The 20,359-nt window shown below is 36.7% G+C and overlaps 1 protein-coding gene across 1 annotated transcript in view; it reads right to left on the bottom strand.

The window, feature by feature from the left end:
- GPR158 (G protein-coupled receptor 158) overlaps positions 1–20,359 on the bottom strand; it is a 446,114-nt gene that overhangs the window by 394,471 nt on the left and 31,284 nt on the right. Inside the window, exon 2 of the mRNA XM_032396681.1 lies at positions 7,996–8,101. Coding sequence (XP_032252572.1) covers positions 7,996–8,101 — 106 coding nt within the window. The remainder of the gene's footprint in view (positions 1–7,995; positions 8,102–20,359) is intronic.

The following is a 20,359-nucleotide window of genomic DNA, read 5'->3' as shown; positions in this document are numbered from 1 at the left end:
ATCTCTTGAATTGAAACAACAGAAAAGTGAAACCCATCCACAGTCTTTACTGTGGATTCATCCACTTCCAACTGTAACCTTTGATTTGGGGGGTTTGTTTGTTTGCATTGACAATCCTCACTGTGAGCCAAAAAGGAAAAAGGAGTCTCTGAATATAACAATCAATCTGCCACCTTCTAATAGATACTCTCGGGATTCTTCAAATTGACTCTCTCCATCCTCTTCTTCCCAGCTCCATAAAGTTCTAGACAGAGGTACCACGAACAATGAAAATATAGATTTTTTTCCTTTGAGACTGCATGTGCCCTCTCCCTTTCAGTCTACCCATCTTCTACAAATAATGAGCTACCTTATACAAATCACTCTGCACGTAATTCCCACAGTTACAAATTTCACTTCTTAAAATTAAAAGGGCTCGTTTTCAGGGGGGGAAAAGGTTGCCTGCTTCTTACCAGTTTTCTACTCATCTACTAATACATTCCAAAAAGACTTTCTTACATAATGTCACTTCTCTCTATCCCGAAATTCTTATTAATCCTTAATCCATGCCGGAGGACTTTATTCTTTTCCTTATTATATATCATGGATATCATTCCATGTCAACAAACGAAGAATGATATAATTTTAAAAAGCAATATAGTATTATGTTTTTTGCCTGCATCATAACTTATTTAACCAATTCTTTATTGTTATACACTTAAGGTGTTTCAAAATTTTTATTACAATAAATAATATTGTAATAAGTAGTCCAGTACATATATACTTATGCCAGTTTCTTAATATTTCCTTATAAAGCTTATTCAAGGTAGAAATGAAAGAAAAAGAACAGATGGGACAAAGAAGAATGCAATTCTTAATGGTGATGTATTTTTACCATATTTCTAGAAAGTTTGAGAAAAATCTGAATCCCTATCAATAATGCATGAGAATGTCCATTTTGCAAAAAACCTCACCAACACTGAGCATAATTTTTTTTTTTACTGTTTGCCAATTCAATAGGTAAATTCTTGCACTTCTGGAAGATGTGCAAAGACTTGTCTTTTATGATAGGGATTATTCATTCCTGTGTCTCAAAAATTAATGTATGGTATTTTAGTCCCTTAGCAAAGTTAGTATTTTAAAAAGTTAAAGTCAATTGATATATTTTTAAGCTCTCTGGTTCCCCCTAGAATGAAATGATTTCTTTTAAATTATGGATTTCCTCTGTTGTGTTCACCACTGTGTATCTCAAGACACTAAAACAGTGCCTGGCATATAGCGGGTACTAATAAATATACACTGAATGAATGAAAAAAATGAATTTGAATTAATCTATTAGAAAATGTGTCCCATGTAAAAGAAAACATCTGTCTTGTTAATTATAAGTATCAATAAGAATAATTGTTCAGCACACTTTTGAAGTGGGCCTCAAACAGAGAAGCCTAGGATACCTATTTAGAGGCGAACAGGCTGAAGTCAGAACTGGGTAGCATGAGGCGATGTTCAAAAGAGCAGCCCAAGATTTGACCAGAACCTAACATACAAACCAGCTTTCAACTAGGCATACGGAAAAACATAACAGTATTCCAATAGTGATTTTGGATCTTCCTATCAGCGATTCCCTTCCTCCCCTTCTCCCTCTTCATCTCTGTCCCTGCCTCCCTCTTTCCCCCAACCGCAAGATGGCAATAGCCACTGTTGAACTCTTGGCTCAGTTGCTGGAAACACCTTTCTGTAACTGAGAAAGCCAGCTTTCCCTTAACAGACTTTCTAGGTACCCTGGTGCTGTTATTTGGGGATAGTAACCCTACTTTGGGAACAATTCCAGAATATCTAGTCCAAATAACTCTTAGGAGCATACTGAAAAACTCTGGAAAATATAATCAGTTTCTAATAATTTAAGAAGGAAGGACTATGTAACAAAATCACACAAGTTAGGGCTTTACGAAATTCAGAAACAAATGGGGATCCATATAGTAGTGGTATGGCCTTTTTTTGTTAAGCCTAGTAAAGCAAGGATAATTGAGTAAACCAGGGACTATTTAGCCTAGAAGAAAGAAGACTTAGAAGCAGACTGACAGCAATCTTCAAATATCTGAATGAATGACTACTAGGAAGAAAAAAATTTTAACTCTATTTTTGGGCAATTCCAGTGGGAGAAATCAAAAGCGGTGGCTGTATGTTATAGGGAGGCCATCTAGCAACAGAGTGGGCTGCCTCCATTAATTCAACAAATGTGTCAGGTACTGCTAAGCACAAGTGAACACCTGATCATTGCCCTATATCCTAGTAGGAAGGTATGACTTCACGTTAATCATATTTTGTATTAGTAACGAAGGGAAAAAAAGTTTTACTACAAATACAGAAGAAATTTAAATATCTAAAAGATTGCCAGTATTTACTTTTTCCATTTACTGAAAGATTTTTACAGTTTTCAGTGTAAAATATTTCAGTGTAAAATAATTAAAAAAACAGTTTGCTAGTTTCTCAAGATTTATTTTCAACTGAGATAAGAAAGTAGATCATAAGAATGCCTGCATAAGCCAAAATTCAAGTTTGTCCTTAAACGTCCCTTAGTGGATTTGAAGGCAGTGTTTCTATAAGAGGAAATTCAAAGATTTGAAAGGTTTCAATAATCTATGTCTTTCGACTACACTATAAGCTAGACCATATTCTAAAACACAGCTGTCCACTACACTATTCAATATGGTAGCCTAAGTTACATGTGGCTACTATACATTTGAAATCAGCCTAGGAAGGACCTGAATTCTTCATTTTGTTTAATTTTAACTGCTTTACATTTCAATAGCCATCATGTGGCTAGTGACCATCACAGAAAACAGCAGAATTCTAGAGATAGGTTAACAATAATATTTGTAAAGCAGAACCTTTCTAGAGAAAAGAAGAGATTAAAGAGAAAAGAAAAGTTTGGTGAGATTGCAGCCACAAGATGAGAACTAACATACAGCTGTTTCTATGCAATTTCACTCAGTCAAATTGAATTCAGTAAGCGATCTCTGGAAAAGTACTCTAAATCCTATTGCAGCCAAATGAGTAAGCTATATTCTGTATATAAGACGGCTTCCAAAAGAGAATGATTAACTCCTGCTTTCCTTAGATTTTTACATTAAATTTTTTCTTGCACATTAAATGACATCTTTTCTTACATTTTTAACTTTCTAAAAATACATCTTTAGAGATTAATTAACTTAGACTTAATGGAGTAGTAAAGAGTTACAAGTGGATTCCCATCTAACAGTAGAAAAAAGAGATATCAGAAAATTATCTTATAACTATATAAAACCACTGGCTGAGCTGACAACACAACCATTCAGGTGATTCTAAATAGAACAGTAAATCTGATAACCTCAAGAAGTATTCTCCAAAGCCGAGGACACAAGAGGTTAATTGACATATGAAAAGAAAATAGAACTTCTATTTATATTTAAACTTTTTATTAAAAAAAAATAGGAAATCAAGCTTTACTAATTTAAGACTTGGATAGACATTCATGCTCTTATTCAGTCCACATGTCATATGACCACAACACTGGTAAGTCACTTGAAGTATCCTGAAGGAAAGCTAGGAGTTCCCAGGCGCCATTATCAGCAGTGGTTAACTGGTTCCTTCCTCTACTTTCAAATTTCAATGTATTACCATTTACATCTGACCATCTAAGTGGATTTACAGAGTATATTATTTTAAATTGTAAAACATATACAGTTCTTCAAAATGAGATGGTGTGTGACCTGGAAAAACTTTTCCCACACAAAGATTTTCTGATTATCTCAAAGGGAACTACTTGTTTCTAAACTCAAAGACTAGTTATGCATTACTCTTAAAAAAAAAAAAAGAAGAAAGAAAGAAAATGCTCCAAATTTGCTAACCTGCTCTACAATTACAAGTGGTCGTCAGTAGTGCCTATGCAGCAGGTACTTCCAAAAATACATATAAGCTGTTCCTTCAAAGTAAAAGCGACAGTTTAATAATCCATGAGAAAGCCTTCTGAAGTGAGCGTTTTGAAAATGCGCATTTGGAAATGTTTTCAGTGTTATATGGTTTTCATTGCCAAAAACTATAAATACTCATTAACCATATAGTTTAAAGTTGGAAATAAAATTTCCTAATCTGTTTGAAAATATTCCTCACAAAAATGTGAATGGACTTTTTAACCTATTCCCTTAAAATATTAAAATTCCCAGCTTTTCAAATAGTTTGTAAGGACCAACTGACATCAGGTTAGATGAAAGACTGCCAGCTGAATTTTGCAAAAACCTGTGCAAAACTGGTACATGGAACTGAAAAATGAGCACTGTTATTTCGCAAACACAGTCAACAAATTATTTCTTCAATTTGGAAAGACATATCTTCGTGAGGCATATTTTCAACCACGACAGACATTAAAACAAAGTACAAAAATAAACTGAACTTAGAGACCTCTGAATCATTGCATTACTAAGTATTAAACTAAGATTTCAAAAAATGATGAAACGTAATTGTGAATCAGTTAATTTCCTGTTCTCATTAAAGATATAATATTTATAATATATAATCTACATTAAAATATTATTTTAGGGACGCCTGGGTGGCTCAATCGTTAAGCGTCTGCCTTCAGCGCAGGTCATGGTCCCAGGGTCCTGGGATCGAGCCCCACATCGGGCTCGCTGCTCAGCAGGAAGCCTGCTTCTCCCTCTCCCACTCCCCCTGCTTGTGTTCCCTCTCTCACTGTGTCTCTCTCTGTCAAATAAATAAATAAATCTTTAAAAATATATATTATTTTATCTTTATCTCAACCTAAGTTTTCTAATTTATAATATATAGAATATATAAATATAAAAAAACGCATACTTTCTAGATTAAAAATACACACATAATATGGATGGACACTTAGATCATTCTTACTAATAGAATACAATCAAAAAGTTTCAAGGCCACTGTCCTACTTTAAATAGTGATTTTAAAAAATTCTTATAATGGAAACAAAGCAAAAGAAAACCTTTAAAACCAAAATGAATATCAATTTATTTTAATGTTTTTAATAAACTATTCTGTAAGAGAGGATTTTGTGTACTCAGCGCAAACAATGACATGAAAATAGGCCAGGAATTATTTAAATGAATACTGACAACATGATCAAGTCCCTGTTGCAACGATCTGGATCACTTACAAAAACAGCCAGAATAATCCTGCAATCCAGTTCAGGATGTCGGTTCAGATCCTGTTTTACTATGCCCTTTAAAAAATACTTAGTGGCGTCCTAGCTCCTGTAAAGACCCAAACTCATTGAGAAATTATTTTCCTCACAAACCATTCCATGCCTTTCTAAAATGCTCCTGAGGCTTTTGTCATTGGTCACATGCCACTTACCTGTTTCCAACATCAGACTCACTGTTCTGGTTTAAGATACCCTAAAGGCTAAAAATTCAACACACCAGAAACATTTTAAAAGTGAAAAGTATGCCTCAATATAACTAAAATGTGTGACCTCCAGTAGTATTTATAAAAGAAGAATGTTAAACATTGGCAAGATAAAACCCACAATAAACATGGTAAGTGTCTCTGTTTCTAATGATATGGATATTCATAAAGATAGGCCCCTACACCCTACAAATATCATGTTAACTACTTCCCAAAATAAGCCAGTTTACACAGGGACCCTTGGGGTCCATAACAGAAAATATGTGAACAAAGGAGAGCCAGTGCAGATGAAAAATATCCCGAACAAGTGATTTTTCTTTGTTTCCCCAAGCAATACAAAGGTCAAGAGAAGCCAGTTCTTCATCTCCAACTCACATCAGTACAGGGAAGGACTGAAAGACCACTGCCAGTCCCTAGACTGAAGATGAGGTATGGAATTGTTGCAGATGCCTAGCGTGACCAGCACCAACTACAGGACCTTAGAGAAGCCCAACAAAACAGTGTGAAGAGCTCCAAAGGCAGCCCTAGTCAGACTATCCACCAAGGGCCTCCAGGGCCCAACCCAGAACACCAACGTCTCCCACTCCCAATTCTAGCACATGGGAAGGGAAGGGGGTGAAGAGAGCCAGAGTCTAATCAAAATATGCATTTTGTACATTCACTGTTTATTGATGTTATTATTGATCATTGAGCCTCTTTTAACAATATTTTCAAATGAGATTTATTGAACTGTCAGTAGTCTTGTAGGATATGTTTTCCCAGTTTTTCCTATAGGAATCTAATAAGTATAATGCTCAGATATACAATGCAAAATGTTACATATTTCAATGTAATTCATCTTAACCAGAACAGAGGATAATATTTTATCTTGAAATAACTAAGTCTATTTGAAAGTTTTAAAAAGACACAACACCCAGAAAATTAATAATCCTGGTACAATGAAAATAAATCAATCTTCCAGAAGGAGAAAGAGATTCTTGCAATATAACCATCTAGTCAAATAGATGTGCTATAAGGAAAAAAAAAAAAAAAAAAAAAAACCACACCAAGATCATTACTGAAACAAGTCTATAGAGAAATGAGCAAATACAGATCAATATCCACACTACAACACCCATGCAGAAAAAGATTCCACCCTGGCTAAAAGACAAACCTAAATGGTTATATGCTATTGGCATAGAGATAATAATCAAGCTAAAGATGTTTGCTAGATCAGTGATTGAAATTCGTATCTTTAGAAATGCCAGAATCATCCAAAGGGAAGTGGAAACTCAGAAAAGTTCAAAATCAAAAGAACAAAGAGTGAAAGGAAGCAAAAAGAGGACCTTAACTTCTATGTATTGACAAGACCAAAACATTTCACTTACATAATTTGAGCCCCCATTTGGGGGTGGGGGGAGTGAAGGAAGTGAGGGCCGTGTGGAGGGTTGGCTATGTGGAGCTGTACAGAAATGTGGGAGGTGGTATGGGGATATGTGGGAATGTATAGGGGGTACTAAGGAAGTAGGAGTCACGGAGATATGGTAGGGATGTATGATGGATTTAGAGGAATGTGAGGAATTATGAGGGTTTCTAAGGGTTTTAGGGGTAGGAAGGTTGAAGGATATTGTGGTGGAGCACTATGTATTGAATCATTATGTTGTACACCTGAAATTAATATAACACTGTATATTAACTCTACTGAAATTAAATTAAATAAACATAAATAAAAAATAAAGAGCATTGTACCAGATAGAAAAAAATGCACTGTATAAAACCATCTTTCGCAAGAACAAAAATTAAAATTGAAGATTTAAATTACTACATTTATGGCAATCTCCCTGTATTTTAAATAAATTAAGCTGACTTTCCTCACAAATTCATGAACTCAAAGTTGGGATAGCCCAAATATTTAATTAAGATCAGGAGTTTTATAGTACAGTTGTTTCACAGCATTTTGGGACCTGAGAGATAGATTACTGAAAATGAAATCAGGATGTCATCGCATTTGCTCTTTGAAACTACAAAAGACAATAACAGTCTTATTTCCAGAAGTATGATCTCTATGCCTGTTTTTTACCAACGAGAGTCCCATGAAATAGAGCACAGATAGGAACTGAAAATTGAAAAACATACACAAATATACATATTTCTTAACCAGGTCCCTAAATAGTTTTCTCTTTGTTTTCAAAATTTCCCTGCCATACTTTATCGCTTTTCTAGCAGATGGCAGTGTGTCTGAATGTACAGCATCAGTGTTTCCACAAGCATCATACTGCATAAAAATGTACATAATCTGGTTGACCCCTCCTGAGTTTCTCACGTCATGGCTATTTTAATTTCTAGCCCATTTTGAAGAATGGGTCAGCCTTTGACTAACACCAAACCTCGGACATATTTTTAGTTTCAGCTTTCTCTTAGTACCCAAATGAACAGTTATTGTGCACAAAATTTTCTACCCCTCTTTCAGTTCATTTGGCAACATTCAGAACTGCATATGAGACTTTTCTTTCCCAGTAAGATGTGTGTTGTTCACTTACCCACCTAAATATAATAGAATTCTAAAGTTATACATTTCTGAGTTTCTGATTTCAGAGGATTTTATCTTGACGTTCTTACCTCTGAATTGTTAAGGTGACATTTGTGAGTTCCTGAAAACCAGCCATCACTTGAACATTGGTCAATGTCCACTTTCTGAAGATTTATGTCAACTTTCATAACACCCCTTAAAAACAGAGAAAGATAAGAACAAATTAATCTGAGGCTTTACAATTTCTAATTCTGTATTCCATCCCAGAAATCAGATAAATCATCATAAAGAGTGCATTAAAAATGTTCACATTGCCCACTCATATTCAACTAAAGTGTACCAAGTGAAGATAGGGACACGATACAACAGAATCAACAAGTATTAGTTTTACCTAAGTCCCAAAAGGCTTGGGCCCTGTATTGTTCACTGTCTTCAGCTCCCGACATAATGCCTGGCACATAGAGGTGCTCAATAAATATTTGTGGATTGCCTGAACTCCAGATAGTATTGCTCTGGACATGGTAGCAAAGTCAACTCTAAAATAACACCTGCTCCCAGTACCCCTTCTATTAAAGTAAACCAAAGCAAAGCCCTCATCTCCTTTCTTTCTATTCCAATTTACCTATGTGGCACCAGGGATGGGGTTGGGGTGGGGGGACAGCATCTCTTTCCTCTGATCTTCTATCACAATGACTGTAAACAGTGCTTTAGGTCTCCCAGTGTTCCACACCAGAGATTTGCACCATCCACAGAACTGCTGATTAGCATTTTTCTTCTCTTAAATCTAAAAACAAAAACACTGCATTTCACTTAGCCATTTGAGAAAAATCACTAAGAAAGAGAACTCACAAATTCAGAGCCAAAAGCAAAACTGCAAAGAAAGCTCCGATTTTATCTCAAATTTCTCCATTTTCTCCAACTAATCTTCCTACATTTTCCTAAGATCCCTCTCTTCTATTTTTCAGCACCATGAGCACTACTAGCAGCAGAAACATTTTTCCTACAGTGAACTGTCACACCTGTACTTCATTAAAGTAAATATTCTGTGTCCTGGGTCCTAAAGCTCAAAGCTTTGTAATGTCATTTTTCACAAACTTGAGTAAAGTATAAACACCTCATTAAAATCCACTAAAAGTAAAAACACATTTTTAAGGTCTCCTGTTCCTAATTTAAACTATTTTCATTATGTTTTATTAAATATGTAAAAATATAAAGTTAGGTTCAAATTCTTCATATTATAGTTCTTGTAGCTACAAAAAACACCAACAAAATTATAAAATAAGTGCAAACAAAACTATAAAGTCAACAAAATTTAAATTTAAAATATTAATTTAAAAACACCAATGATTATGCTTTGCCAAACTAAATCACCTCTCACAACAGGAATATGGTACAGACTTTAGCAAGCCTATTTTACTACATGCTATGACTCATTTCTCTCTCTTCTCCTTTTAAACTATTGTGAAATCTTCTGACAGAGTAGCTTACTGTCATTTTGGCTTCAGTTAAGGTGAATAAGTCTTTTACATTTTTAAAGGATGCCTCTGATTTTTTCTTATTAATCTGCCACAAAATACTACACTAAGTAGTGCTAATATGCTCAAAAGAGATACAAAACAGAGACACCAAAACCTCCTGTTAGTATTTGGTTATCCAGATAGCCCAGAACATGTGTAAGTTAAATTTTCAGAGGACCACTGAAATGAAAACCTAAAAATTATCATAGAAAACTTACGAATCCTTCAGAGAAATAGACCTCAATTTGCAAACTACTACTATTGTGGGCCATAATTCTCTAAAATGTCTGTTCATGTGATAAATAAATGAATTCCCAGGTAACCTAATGCCTTAATCCAGTTCACTCCCTTGCTCTTTCAACAAATATTTATTATCTAGTATGAGCATACCACTATAAGAGATGTAATGGAGGTGAACCACATAGGCCAAATATAAAAATGTCAGAATGTTTAATGGAGAAAAGATGGTAAATTCTGGGAAATTTGGAAAGTTATCATTTGGGGAATATCAGATATTCCATAAACATTTGTTCATTTTTTGACTGCCTTTACTAGCAGGGCTTTGAACAAAACTATGTTCCACATAGGTCATGCCAATCATGCAAACCCACTCTAAGCTCTACTTCATGCTCTATGAAAAATAACATACTCTTTTTTTTCATTCATTCAATAAGTGTATGTTGAGTGCTTAGTTTGGGCCAAAACTGTTCTTGGCCTTTGAAACACAACAGTAAGCAGAAAAAAAAGTTCCTACCTTCATGGAGCTTAACTCTGGTGTGGGACAAATAATAAATGATGGCTATAAAGTAAGTAAATTCTGCTATATATTATGAAGTAAAAAGGGCAATGGAAAAAAAACTTCAAGCAGGTGAGGGGAATGGTTAAGATTTTTCTTTTCTTTTCTTTTTTTTTAAGAGTGGCCGGATTTCTAACTCAACGAATGGCTCAAGGCATACAACCGGTTCATATCACACTCTAAGTTACCAGTCATCTTCAATAACACAAAATTACCCACTGGACTACTACTGTCCACTACATTTTGGTATTCTGCCGTGAATGGCTTATTTAGAATGTATTTGTAAGTAATAAACTAATAAAAATACACATTTTTATTTGCTCCACATCTGTGAGTAATAATGAAGTCAAGTTTCCCTCAACTATCCTGCTACACTGAAAGAGTTTAGTCACAAGACAGTGCAAATCTTCAGGCTTGCTCAGGTACATGAGCCACTTTGGGATTCCAGGAGGCTGCAATTACTCTGGTCCCTTTCCTGGGGAACCTAGCTTAAGAAATAGGTATCTTAATCACTGAGACTTTTCCCTCTTAATTCTAGGTTCATATATAAGACCCAAAGTCACCGCAGACCTTAAGCTCAGCTCCCGAAGCTTTTCCGGGCTTTGGGCAAAACCACCAAAGGTCGTGAGTTTACCAGCTGGGAAATCAGCGCTGACTCATCTTCTTTAGTGTCGCTGCCTCGGTGCCTGGAGACCTACAAAGCCCTCGGGGAGGTGCCGCTGACTTCCGGAGGAGTAAGCGGAGGTTTGGGGGATGAAGTAGGAAGAGAACGCTCTCTTTGTGGAGAAAGGTATCCTGCTGAAAACCACACAGAGGCGAAACCACTCACGAGGTACCCCGAGCCCACAGGGCTTGGGCCGGGCTATGAGCCTCGCGTCGCCTGCGCAGAAGATCCCCCTGAGTACGTGCCTCCGGGGCGGAAGTGCTGCTCACACGTCCGTACATCCGGTGAGCAGGCGCCACTGGGAAGCCCCGGGGGTGTGTAAGTGCCTGCGGTTTCCTGGGCTGAGGACTGGAAAGCGAGGGCCACAAAAGCCTGGTGAGTGGCCTCCAGAGAAGAAAATAATAGCAAGTTATATCCCCCAACATCTGGGTGCTTAGCTGAGCTGCAGACGTGCATTTTTGTCTACTGTCTGACACCTGAAATGCAGCAAGCCCAAAACGATTCATCCTCCACCCAAACTTGCAGTTCCCCTAATGTTTTTTGTCCACGACTGGGCCTCCATCCTTCCAGTTATCCAAGTCCATAATCTGTTGTGAAACCAACCCCCCAATCAAAACAATTGCCAAGTTCCCTAGATTGTACTCCCTGGATGCTTCTTGCATCTTAACCTTTGCCCTCTAATTCTACTATCACTGCCTTGGTTCAGGTCTTCATCTCTCACAAGACTAAAAGAATTTTACAGTAATTTACTGATTTAGTCTTATCTCGTATTGCTCCAGGTAAAGATCCTGGTCCTGAAGTTTATATGGTTTAGTGTCCTTTAAGAAACAGACACGAAATCATCAATATACATATCACAATATGACCTTTGGCCCTATATCTTTGCCTTTTAACTGAAGTGTGGGTAGTAAAATCATTACCAGAAGCTATTTCTATACCAGGATGAGTAGCAATAACTTAGCTATACATAGATGTGACTACAAACTACTTTAATATATATTACTAGGGGTGCCTGGGTGGTGCAGTATGTTAAGCATTCCACTCTTGGTTTCCATGCAGGTCATGATCTCAGGATCCTGGGATCCAGCCCTGCCTCAGTCTCCGGGCTCAGCAGGGAGTCTGCTTGAGATTCTCTCTCCCTCTCCCTTTGCCCCTCCCACTCCTGCTGTCAGTCTCCCTCTCTCTCTCTCAAATAAATAAATCTTAAAATATATATATATATGTACATATATATACACACACACACACATACACACACACACATATTACTAAATAATCCTGAACTTCCCCATTAGCTGGTTTCCAAAATGCCCACAGCCTAGGGAAAATGCATTAGAAGTAAGTTAAAGTAGAAAGAGACCATTGCAGTTAAAATATCCTCCTTTTTCAAATTTTACAGAAAACACTTGACCACAAAACTCATTGCTAGTGTTCATTCCAGGACTTTAGAAGGTTTCCACAAAAGCAAAGAGAGCTGGAGCTTAAGCATCACACTCTGCTCTCTATGTAATCTTTGAAATATGTCTATCTGATCCTAATGATTCCCTGCTTAAAGTCAGTATTTCCCACAGTCCTAAAGAATAATATCCAAGCTCTTTGGTATAATGTTATATTCAGGCCCTTCCTACTACTAACATCTCCACACTCTTCTGCATACATTCTTTGTTCCAAACAATTCACAATTGCATGTGGTGTCTTAAAAACTTATGCTATCTCAGAAAACCATTTTTTTATATGTGCCTTTATACCTGAAGTCCCTTTGCCTAAACTGTGCTTTAACAATCATAGCTCCTACCTGACTTTTTGAAGCCTTCCATAAACTCTGATTTAGAAGCTACTTCCCTATTCTCACCATATTACACTGTACTTAACCTTCTTCATACTTTAATGATCTGTTTTCCACACCAAACTAAAATTTCCATAGCCCATGTCTTTGTAATATTTCTCCTAGCTCCTGTGTGTGTGTGTGTGTGTGTGTGTGTGTATACACCATATCTTCTTTATCCATTCATTAGTCAGTGGACATTTGGGCTCTTTCCATAATTTGGCTATTGTTGATAATGCTGCTATAACATCACGGTGCATGTACCCCCTTGAATTAGTATTTTTGTATTATTTGTGTAAATACATAAGAATGAAATCTTGCCATTTGCAATGACGTGAATGAAGCTAGAGAGTATTGTGCTAAGTGACATAATTCAGTCATAGAAAGACTAATACCATATGATTTCACTCATGTGTAATTTAAAAAACAAAATAAATGAACATAGGGGGAAAAAAGAGAGGAAAACCAAGAAACAGACTTTTAACTATAGAGAACAAACTGGTGGTTACCAGAGGGGAAGGGAGGGGGGGAGATGGGTTAAATAGGTGATGAGGATTAAGGAGGGCAATTGTGATGAGCACTGGGTGTTGTATACAAGTATTGAATCACTAAATTGTACATCTGAAACTAATATTACACTGTTAACTGGAATTTATTTATTTATTTTTTTAGAGAAAGATAGATACAGCATGAGCAGGGTGGGGGAGAAGCAGAAGGAGAGGGAGAGAGAGAATCTTTTTTTTTTTTTAAGATTTTATTTATTTATTTGACAGAGAGAGAGACAGCGAGAGGGGGAACACAAGCAGGGGGAGTGGGAGAGGGAAAAGCAGGTTTCCCGCTGAGCAGGGAGCCAGATGTGGGGCTCGATCCCAGGACCCTGAGATCATGACCTGAGCCGAAGGCAGTCACTTAACCAACTGAGCCACCCAGGTGCCCCGAGAGAGAGACTCTTAAGCAGGCTCCATGCTCAGCACAGAGCCCAACGTGGGGCTCCATCTCATGACCCTGAGATCATGACGTGAGTCAGATGTTTAACCAACTGAGCCACCCAGGCACCCACTAACTGGAATTTAAATAAAAACAAAAAAAGGGGGACGCCTAGGTGGTTCAGTCAGTTAAGCTTCTGCCTTTGGCTCGGGTCATGATCCCAGGGTCCTGGGATCGAGTCCCACATCAGGCTCCTTGCTCAGTGGGGAGCCTGCTTCTCCCTCTGCCTGCTGCTTCCCCTGCTTGTGCTCTTTCTCTCTCTCTCTCTGGCAAATAAGTAAAAATTAAAAAAAAAATTTCCCCTATCTCCTAAATCAGTCCACCTCCAAAATTAACCTCCAGGAAACTGCAGATGCTAGAGAGAAGCAAGAAGTAGCTAAAGTACAATGACACTCTCTCCTTCAAAAAAAAGAGAGAGAATACCCAAACAAACTGAAAACTATAATGACTACTATGGGTGAATAGATGGAAAGAAAAACTGGATAGGTTGAAGGAAAGTTTTTAAGTTCAGCTTTTGCTTCTTCCTCTTTTACCTTGGATAATAATTTCCTGCTCTGTCACTACAAAAAAATTGACATTAACAGTCCATATAATCAGTATTGATGGGGTACAAGCGAAGAAGTTCTGCCCAAAAAAGTTGATAAAAACAGGTGCTGGTAGATCAGCTGCCACCAGTCATCTACTCCTAACAATAGCTAACCAGAACAGAATCTGGTGCCTAGAAATGGGTTGCTGACATAACAAAAACCTAAAACATGGGGCACCAGGCAGAGGCAGAAGCTGGAAAGGCCTCAAAGAGATGGCTAATAAAAGTAGGAATATGTTGGTGAGTCTTAAAGGACAATGAGGAAATTGGTATTGGAGGCAGAGAAAAAAGGAACCTTTGGTACATAATATATGGAAAGTTTGGCAACACTGTCACTTGTGAACAATTGAACTTGTGGATCTAGTGAAGGAAGTTTCTAGTCCAAATGGGGAAAGTACTACCTGGTCTTTCCTGGCTATGACAGAATACAAAAAGAAAAGCATGGACTAAAGAAGGACCTGCTTAGTTTTGTTTTTGGATTTTAAAATTTTTTAATTGTGATAAAATACACATAACATAAAATGTACCATCTTAACCATCTTAACATCTTAAAAGTGTGCAGTTCAGTACTGTTAAGTACATTCATATTGTTGTACAACCGATCTCCAGAACTCTTTTTATCTTGCAGAATTACAGCTCTCTACCCCTTAAACAATCATTTTCATTTCCTACTCTGCCTAGCCCCTGGAGTGGAACCATTATTCTAATTTATATCTCTAAGAATTTGACTACTCCAGGTGCCTCATACAAGTAGAATCATACAGTTATGAGTCTTTTTGTGGCTGGCTTATTTCACTCAGTTTAATGTAGTCCAGGCTCATCCATGTTGTAGCAGGTGTCAGAATTTCCTTCCTTTTTAATGGAATAGTGTTATAATGTATTTATAAACCATATTTTGTTTAATCATTCCTTTGTTGATAGACACTGAGTTGTTTCCATCCTTTGGTTATTGTGAATAATGCCACTATGGAGCTGTTTGGTTTTCAAGTAAAATTTAGAGAAAATATTAAGGAACCAGAAGTTGGGAAAAAACAAAACAAAACAAAAACTATTGCACATCTCCAGTCTCTTCTAGGAAAAGATTCTTGGAATATGAAAGGGCTTAGGGGAAAGAACCACTTCAGAGTGGGTCTGTAAAATCCTTTATTAAAACCTCAGAAGGATATAAGGCAGTGTTTCTAGAACCTCTTAGCTAGATTAAAGGACTCCTAATGGTCTTATGGGTATGCCTCATAGACCCTCTGCATTAAACAGTAGGGATTCTAAGATTCTTAAGGCTTTATTGCACAGTAGCCACAGGGCCCAATTTAGAAAATTGCCTATCTTAAAGAGATTTAAAAATCTGGCTTCTGTCCAATAGAATGAAACCCAGTAAGATTCATAGAAAACCCAGAACATTTTTCAATGAATAGCATAAGTAGGAGCACTGTCATCTTAAATTAAAAGGAAACGGTACAAAATGAAAAAGACACTTCCTCCTCCCCACGCTTCTGTGAGCAAGAAGCAAGCTAAGAAGTCCACTCAGTTGCAAACATAATCAATTTCTTAGGGAAAAGGAAGGATGGTTCAGAGGACAGAATCAAGAGCTGAGAGGATAAAGCCAGGACCTTCAGAGAATTATTCCCAGGGAGCAGGACTGGATCATAACCAAGGAATTGGTAATATACATTGAAGTGAATTTCGAAATTGCCATGATCTATTAGCTGCTATGTGTATCCTGTTTCCCTGCTTTTTTAACTGGAGTGTTACTGTAGTTGTGCAATCCTTTTACCACAATCATATATTGAGGGGGGATAACAGGGGAAGAGGACAAATAATATTTCTTTAGAGGTCTCCAGATTGAGAGGTATTATACTAGAGGAGCCATACACATAACACTCACACTCATCTAGACTTCATTCAAATGGCTAAATCCTGACTTTAAGACAATACCACAATGAAATGAGACTTTGCAGGTGAGGAGTGTGAGAGGGGGTAAGTGTATTTTGCATAAAAGAATTCCAACTACCCTGAGATTATCTTGCTATGAGGAGATGCAAGATACCAGGTGGAGTGAATGTGGAAAGAGAGTTTACCAAGAAGTTCCCATACACACCCCAGGTACTTGAAACATCCCAGCCCACTTGCCAGATACATGAGTGAGAAGCCATCTTAGAAGTGGATCTTCTAGCCCCAGCCACCCCAAATGATACTATATATATCAGAGACACTTCCCAAATTTGTGACCCACAGAATTGTGAAAAAAAACAAAACATTTGTTTGATGCCCCTAGGTTGTACAGTTATGCAGAAATAGGTAACTGGGACATCTAACCAATACAGATGTCCTATATTGGTAAAAGGAAGAGTAGATTTAGTAGATATAGCCATCAAGAACATATATGCACCTAAGTGTGTGCACACATGTGTGTATGTTTATCAACAATTTGTATGACTTAAGAGAGAAATAAATTGTTCAACAGTTGTAGTTGGAAATTCTGACAGACCTCTCTGAGAAACTGATAGATCAAATAAAAAGAAGCAATGTTAGCAAGTATCTAAACATTATAATCAGTAGACTTAAGCTGTGTGGCATATATAGAACTCTTCACATGACAGATAATTGACTTTTCTGTTTTAATATTCAAGAATACTTACCAAATATTTATCCAAAATAAACCAGAGATTATATCTCAAAGGGAACCTCAAACTCCAAAGGAACAATGTCATATACACTATGTCCTTTAATCATAATCCATGAAATTATAAATTAAGTTTCTTAAAAGGATACCTTAAATACCTCTCATATGTTTGGAAAATTACAGCAAATTACTAAATAACCCTTAGGTTGAAAAATAAATTAATGAATATACAGAATTGAATGGCAGTGAAAATATTACAAATAAAGAAATTATGGAACATAGATAAAACTGGAAGGAAATTTTGTTGCTTTAAATACTATACATTTATAAGGAAACAAGATATTTTAAAATCTAATATTTAATTCAAGAAGGTGGAAGTGAGGAAGCACCAGAGAAAATACAAAGATTCATAATAAGTGATAGAACACAAGTCAGTGAAATGAGGAACAACAAAGTGATGGAGGGAAAAAAACAAAACCACAAATTAGTTCTTTGGCACCCATATCCTGGTTTCTAAATACCATTTTCTAGTAATGAATAAGGGTCCCTCAGAGTAATGAGTGATCACAGGCCTGGACAGGGAAAACAAAGCATCATCTTCAGAAAATAAGGACAAGAGCGTGTTAAAAAGGACATGTGAGCCAACTTAAGAGAGTTCCCAATTGCCAAAATTGGAGCAATTTAAGCAAGAAAATAAATAATGATAATATTGGATTCAGATACCCCAAAAATCAGTATCTATATGTCCATACTGAAATAAGTGATTAAATAAATGAGGAAAAAGGGGCAACTCTGTTACGTAAGAATTCCAATTGATAAATTTAGAAAGAATTAGGGAAATAGAAAATCATCATTGGAATACCACATTAATAATTTTTGCAGACAAGACCTGCTGGTAAGACCTAGAATTAGAGTGAAAAACTTTTAAAAGAAACAGGATATTTAAATAACTTAAAAGCATCTCCCCCCAACCATTTATTTATTCATTACTATATTGATGTTAAGTTATTTCCAAAATTATTTGACACTACTCTGTCCATGAAGAGGAAATTACTTCACCTCCCCTTGGTGGGCTTAATTTGGTAATTCACTTAAGAAAAAGAGAAAAATAGTAACTTTAGCATAGAGAAACCTGGCAAACAATGTGTCTTCACATGGTCTCCACACTAACCACGTGATCAAGGTCAACATCACCTACAGTAAAACATACTGATACTATGTACTCTGTGATATGATACAATGAGAAAGGCAGTTCCTCTCTATTATATTCTTCCCCAAAGTCCATAACCTCAGTCTAATCCTGAGAAACCATCAGACAAATCCAAACTAAAGGATATTCAACAGAATACCATGCCAGCATTCAAAAGTGTCAACTAATGGTTGATAACATAAGAGAACATCTTTAAAGGACAAGGAACGACTGAGAAACTATCACAGATTGGAGGAAACTAAGGAAACATGACAACTAAATGATAACGTTAGTTTTGTTAAGGTTGCCATAACAAAGTACCACAGACTGGGTGGTTTAACAACAGAAATTTATTTTCTCATATTTCTGAAGTCTAGAAGCCCACAATCAAGGTGTCAGCAGGGTTGATTTCTTCTGAGGCCTCTCTCTTTTTCTTGTAGATGGCCATCTTCTCTGTGTCTTCACATGGTCTTCCCTTTGTACATGCCTGTGCCCTAATCTTCTTATAAGGAGACCAGTCATATTGGATTAGGGCCCATCCTCATTTTAACTTAATTACTTATTTAAAGACCTTGTCTCCAAATACAGTCACTTTATGAGGTACTGGGGGCATTAGGACTTCAACATATGAATTTTGGGGAAAGACAATTCAGATACCATAACATATGATATCCTGCTTTGGATCCTGGAAGAGAAATGGGACATAAATGGAAAAACTGAGGAAATCTGATTAAGATCTGTAAGGTGTTTTTTTTTAAGATTTTATTTTTTATTTATTTGTCAGAATGAGAGAGAGAGAGCACGTGCACACGTGCACAAGCAGGGGGAGTGGCAGGGAGAGGGAGAAGCAGGTTCCCCACCGAGCAAGGAGCCTGATGTGGGACTTGGTCCCAGGACCCTGGGATCATGACCTGAGCCAAAGGCAGGTGCTTAACTGACTGAGCCACCCAGGTGTCCCAAGATCTGTAGTTTAATTAACAGTGTTGTACTAACATTACTTTCTTGTTTTGATAGTTTTACCATGGTCACATAAGATGTTAATGTTACTGGAAGTTGAGTGAATAATATGTGAGAACTTTCTATACTATCTTTGCTCATCTTCTTAAAATCTAAAGTTATTTCAAAATAGTTAAAACTTTTCAGTTATAAAAAAAGCTAAAGTTCTTTGAAAAGATGAATAAGAGAGACTCGAGTATTAAAAAGAAAATAGGCAAATAAATACACAATAAAAAATACAAAGGAATGCTTTAAAAAACAGTATTATGATTAATGATCCTCTAATAAACTTTTAAAAACTAGAGTTAATGAATAAAGGATAAATTGGCAGAAAATATAAAATGGCAAACTTGCCCAAGAAGGAATATAAAACTTGAATAGGACAATAAGTATAAAAAAATTAAATCATTCACTTCCCAGAAAACCTTACATGTTTTGTCTATGAATTCTACCAAACTTTTAAGGAACAGTTCTTATATTTTTACATGTGTTTAAAATAAAAATATGACAGAAACAATGGATTTTATGTGATTTTGATTCCAAACCATATGAGAACAACACATAAAAAAATTGTAGCCCCCTTTTAACTACATGTAGATCCAAGAATCCTAAAGGAAATATTGGTTAAATAAAATGTTAAAATATCTTAAAATAATTATACATCATCATCCACTGGAGTATATCTCAAGAATGAAAGGATGTTTTAATATCAGAAAATATATCAATGAGGGAAGATGGTTGCAGAGTAGGAGGACCACAGGCTTGCCTCATTACATGAATATAACTAGATAACTATCAAATCATCCTAAATATCCCAGATATTGACCTGAAGACTGGCAGAACAAATTCTACAACTAAAGGTTGATAAAAGGTCACATTGAAGAAGGTAGGAAGTGTGGAGAGAAGCAGAATATGGCTGCTGTAATAGGGATGGAGTGGTTTTAGAGAAGAGTGAGAGACAGACTAGCACACGGGAGTGAATGGGAAAGTGAAACCTCATAGCAATTGGCTGGGAAGATGAGAGGGCCCAAATTTCATGACTTCTGACAATCAGTAGGGCGTAAAGCCTGGAGTTATAAAGGTCATAGGGCTTGGCTGTGATAGAGCCCCAAGGGCACTGAACTGTTCTTGGAGAGAAGGCAGGCAAACAACCCGTGGACACACATCATGGAAACAACAATTTGAAGAGCACCTGGGGCACACAGTGGGGAGGTTATTTGCTCATATCAGAGCACATACTAGAGAGTGTTCATGGAGAGAACCCCTCCAAGAA

The sequence above is a fragment of the Phoca vitulina genome, unplaced genomic scaffold, assembly GCF_004348235.1.
Source record: "Phoca vitulina isolate PV1807 unplaced genomic scaffold, GSC_HSeal_1.0 scaffold93, whole genome shotgun sequence".
NCBI classification, from domain to species: domain Eukaryota; kingdom Metazoa; phylum Chordata; class Mammalia; order Carnivora; family Phocidae; genus Phoca; species Phoca vitulina.
Note: the sequence above shows the minus strand (reverse complement) of the source record. Positions and strands in the feature narration are given on the sequence as shown.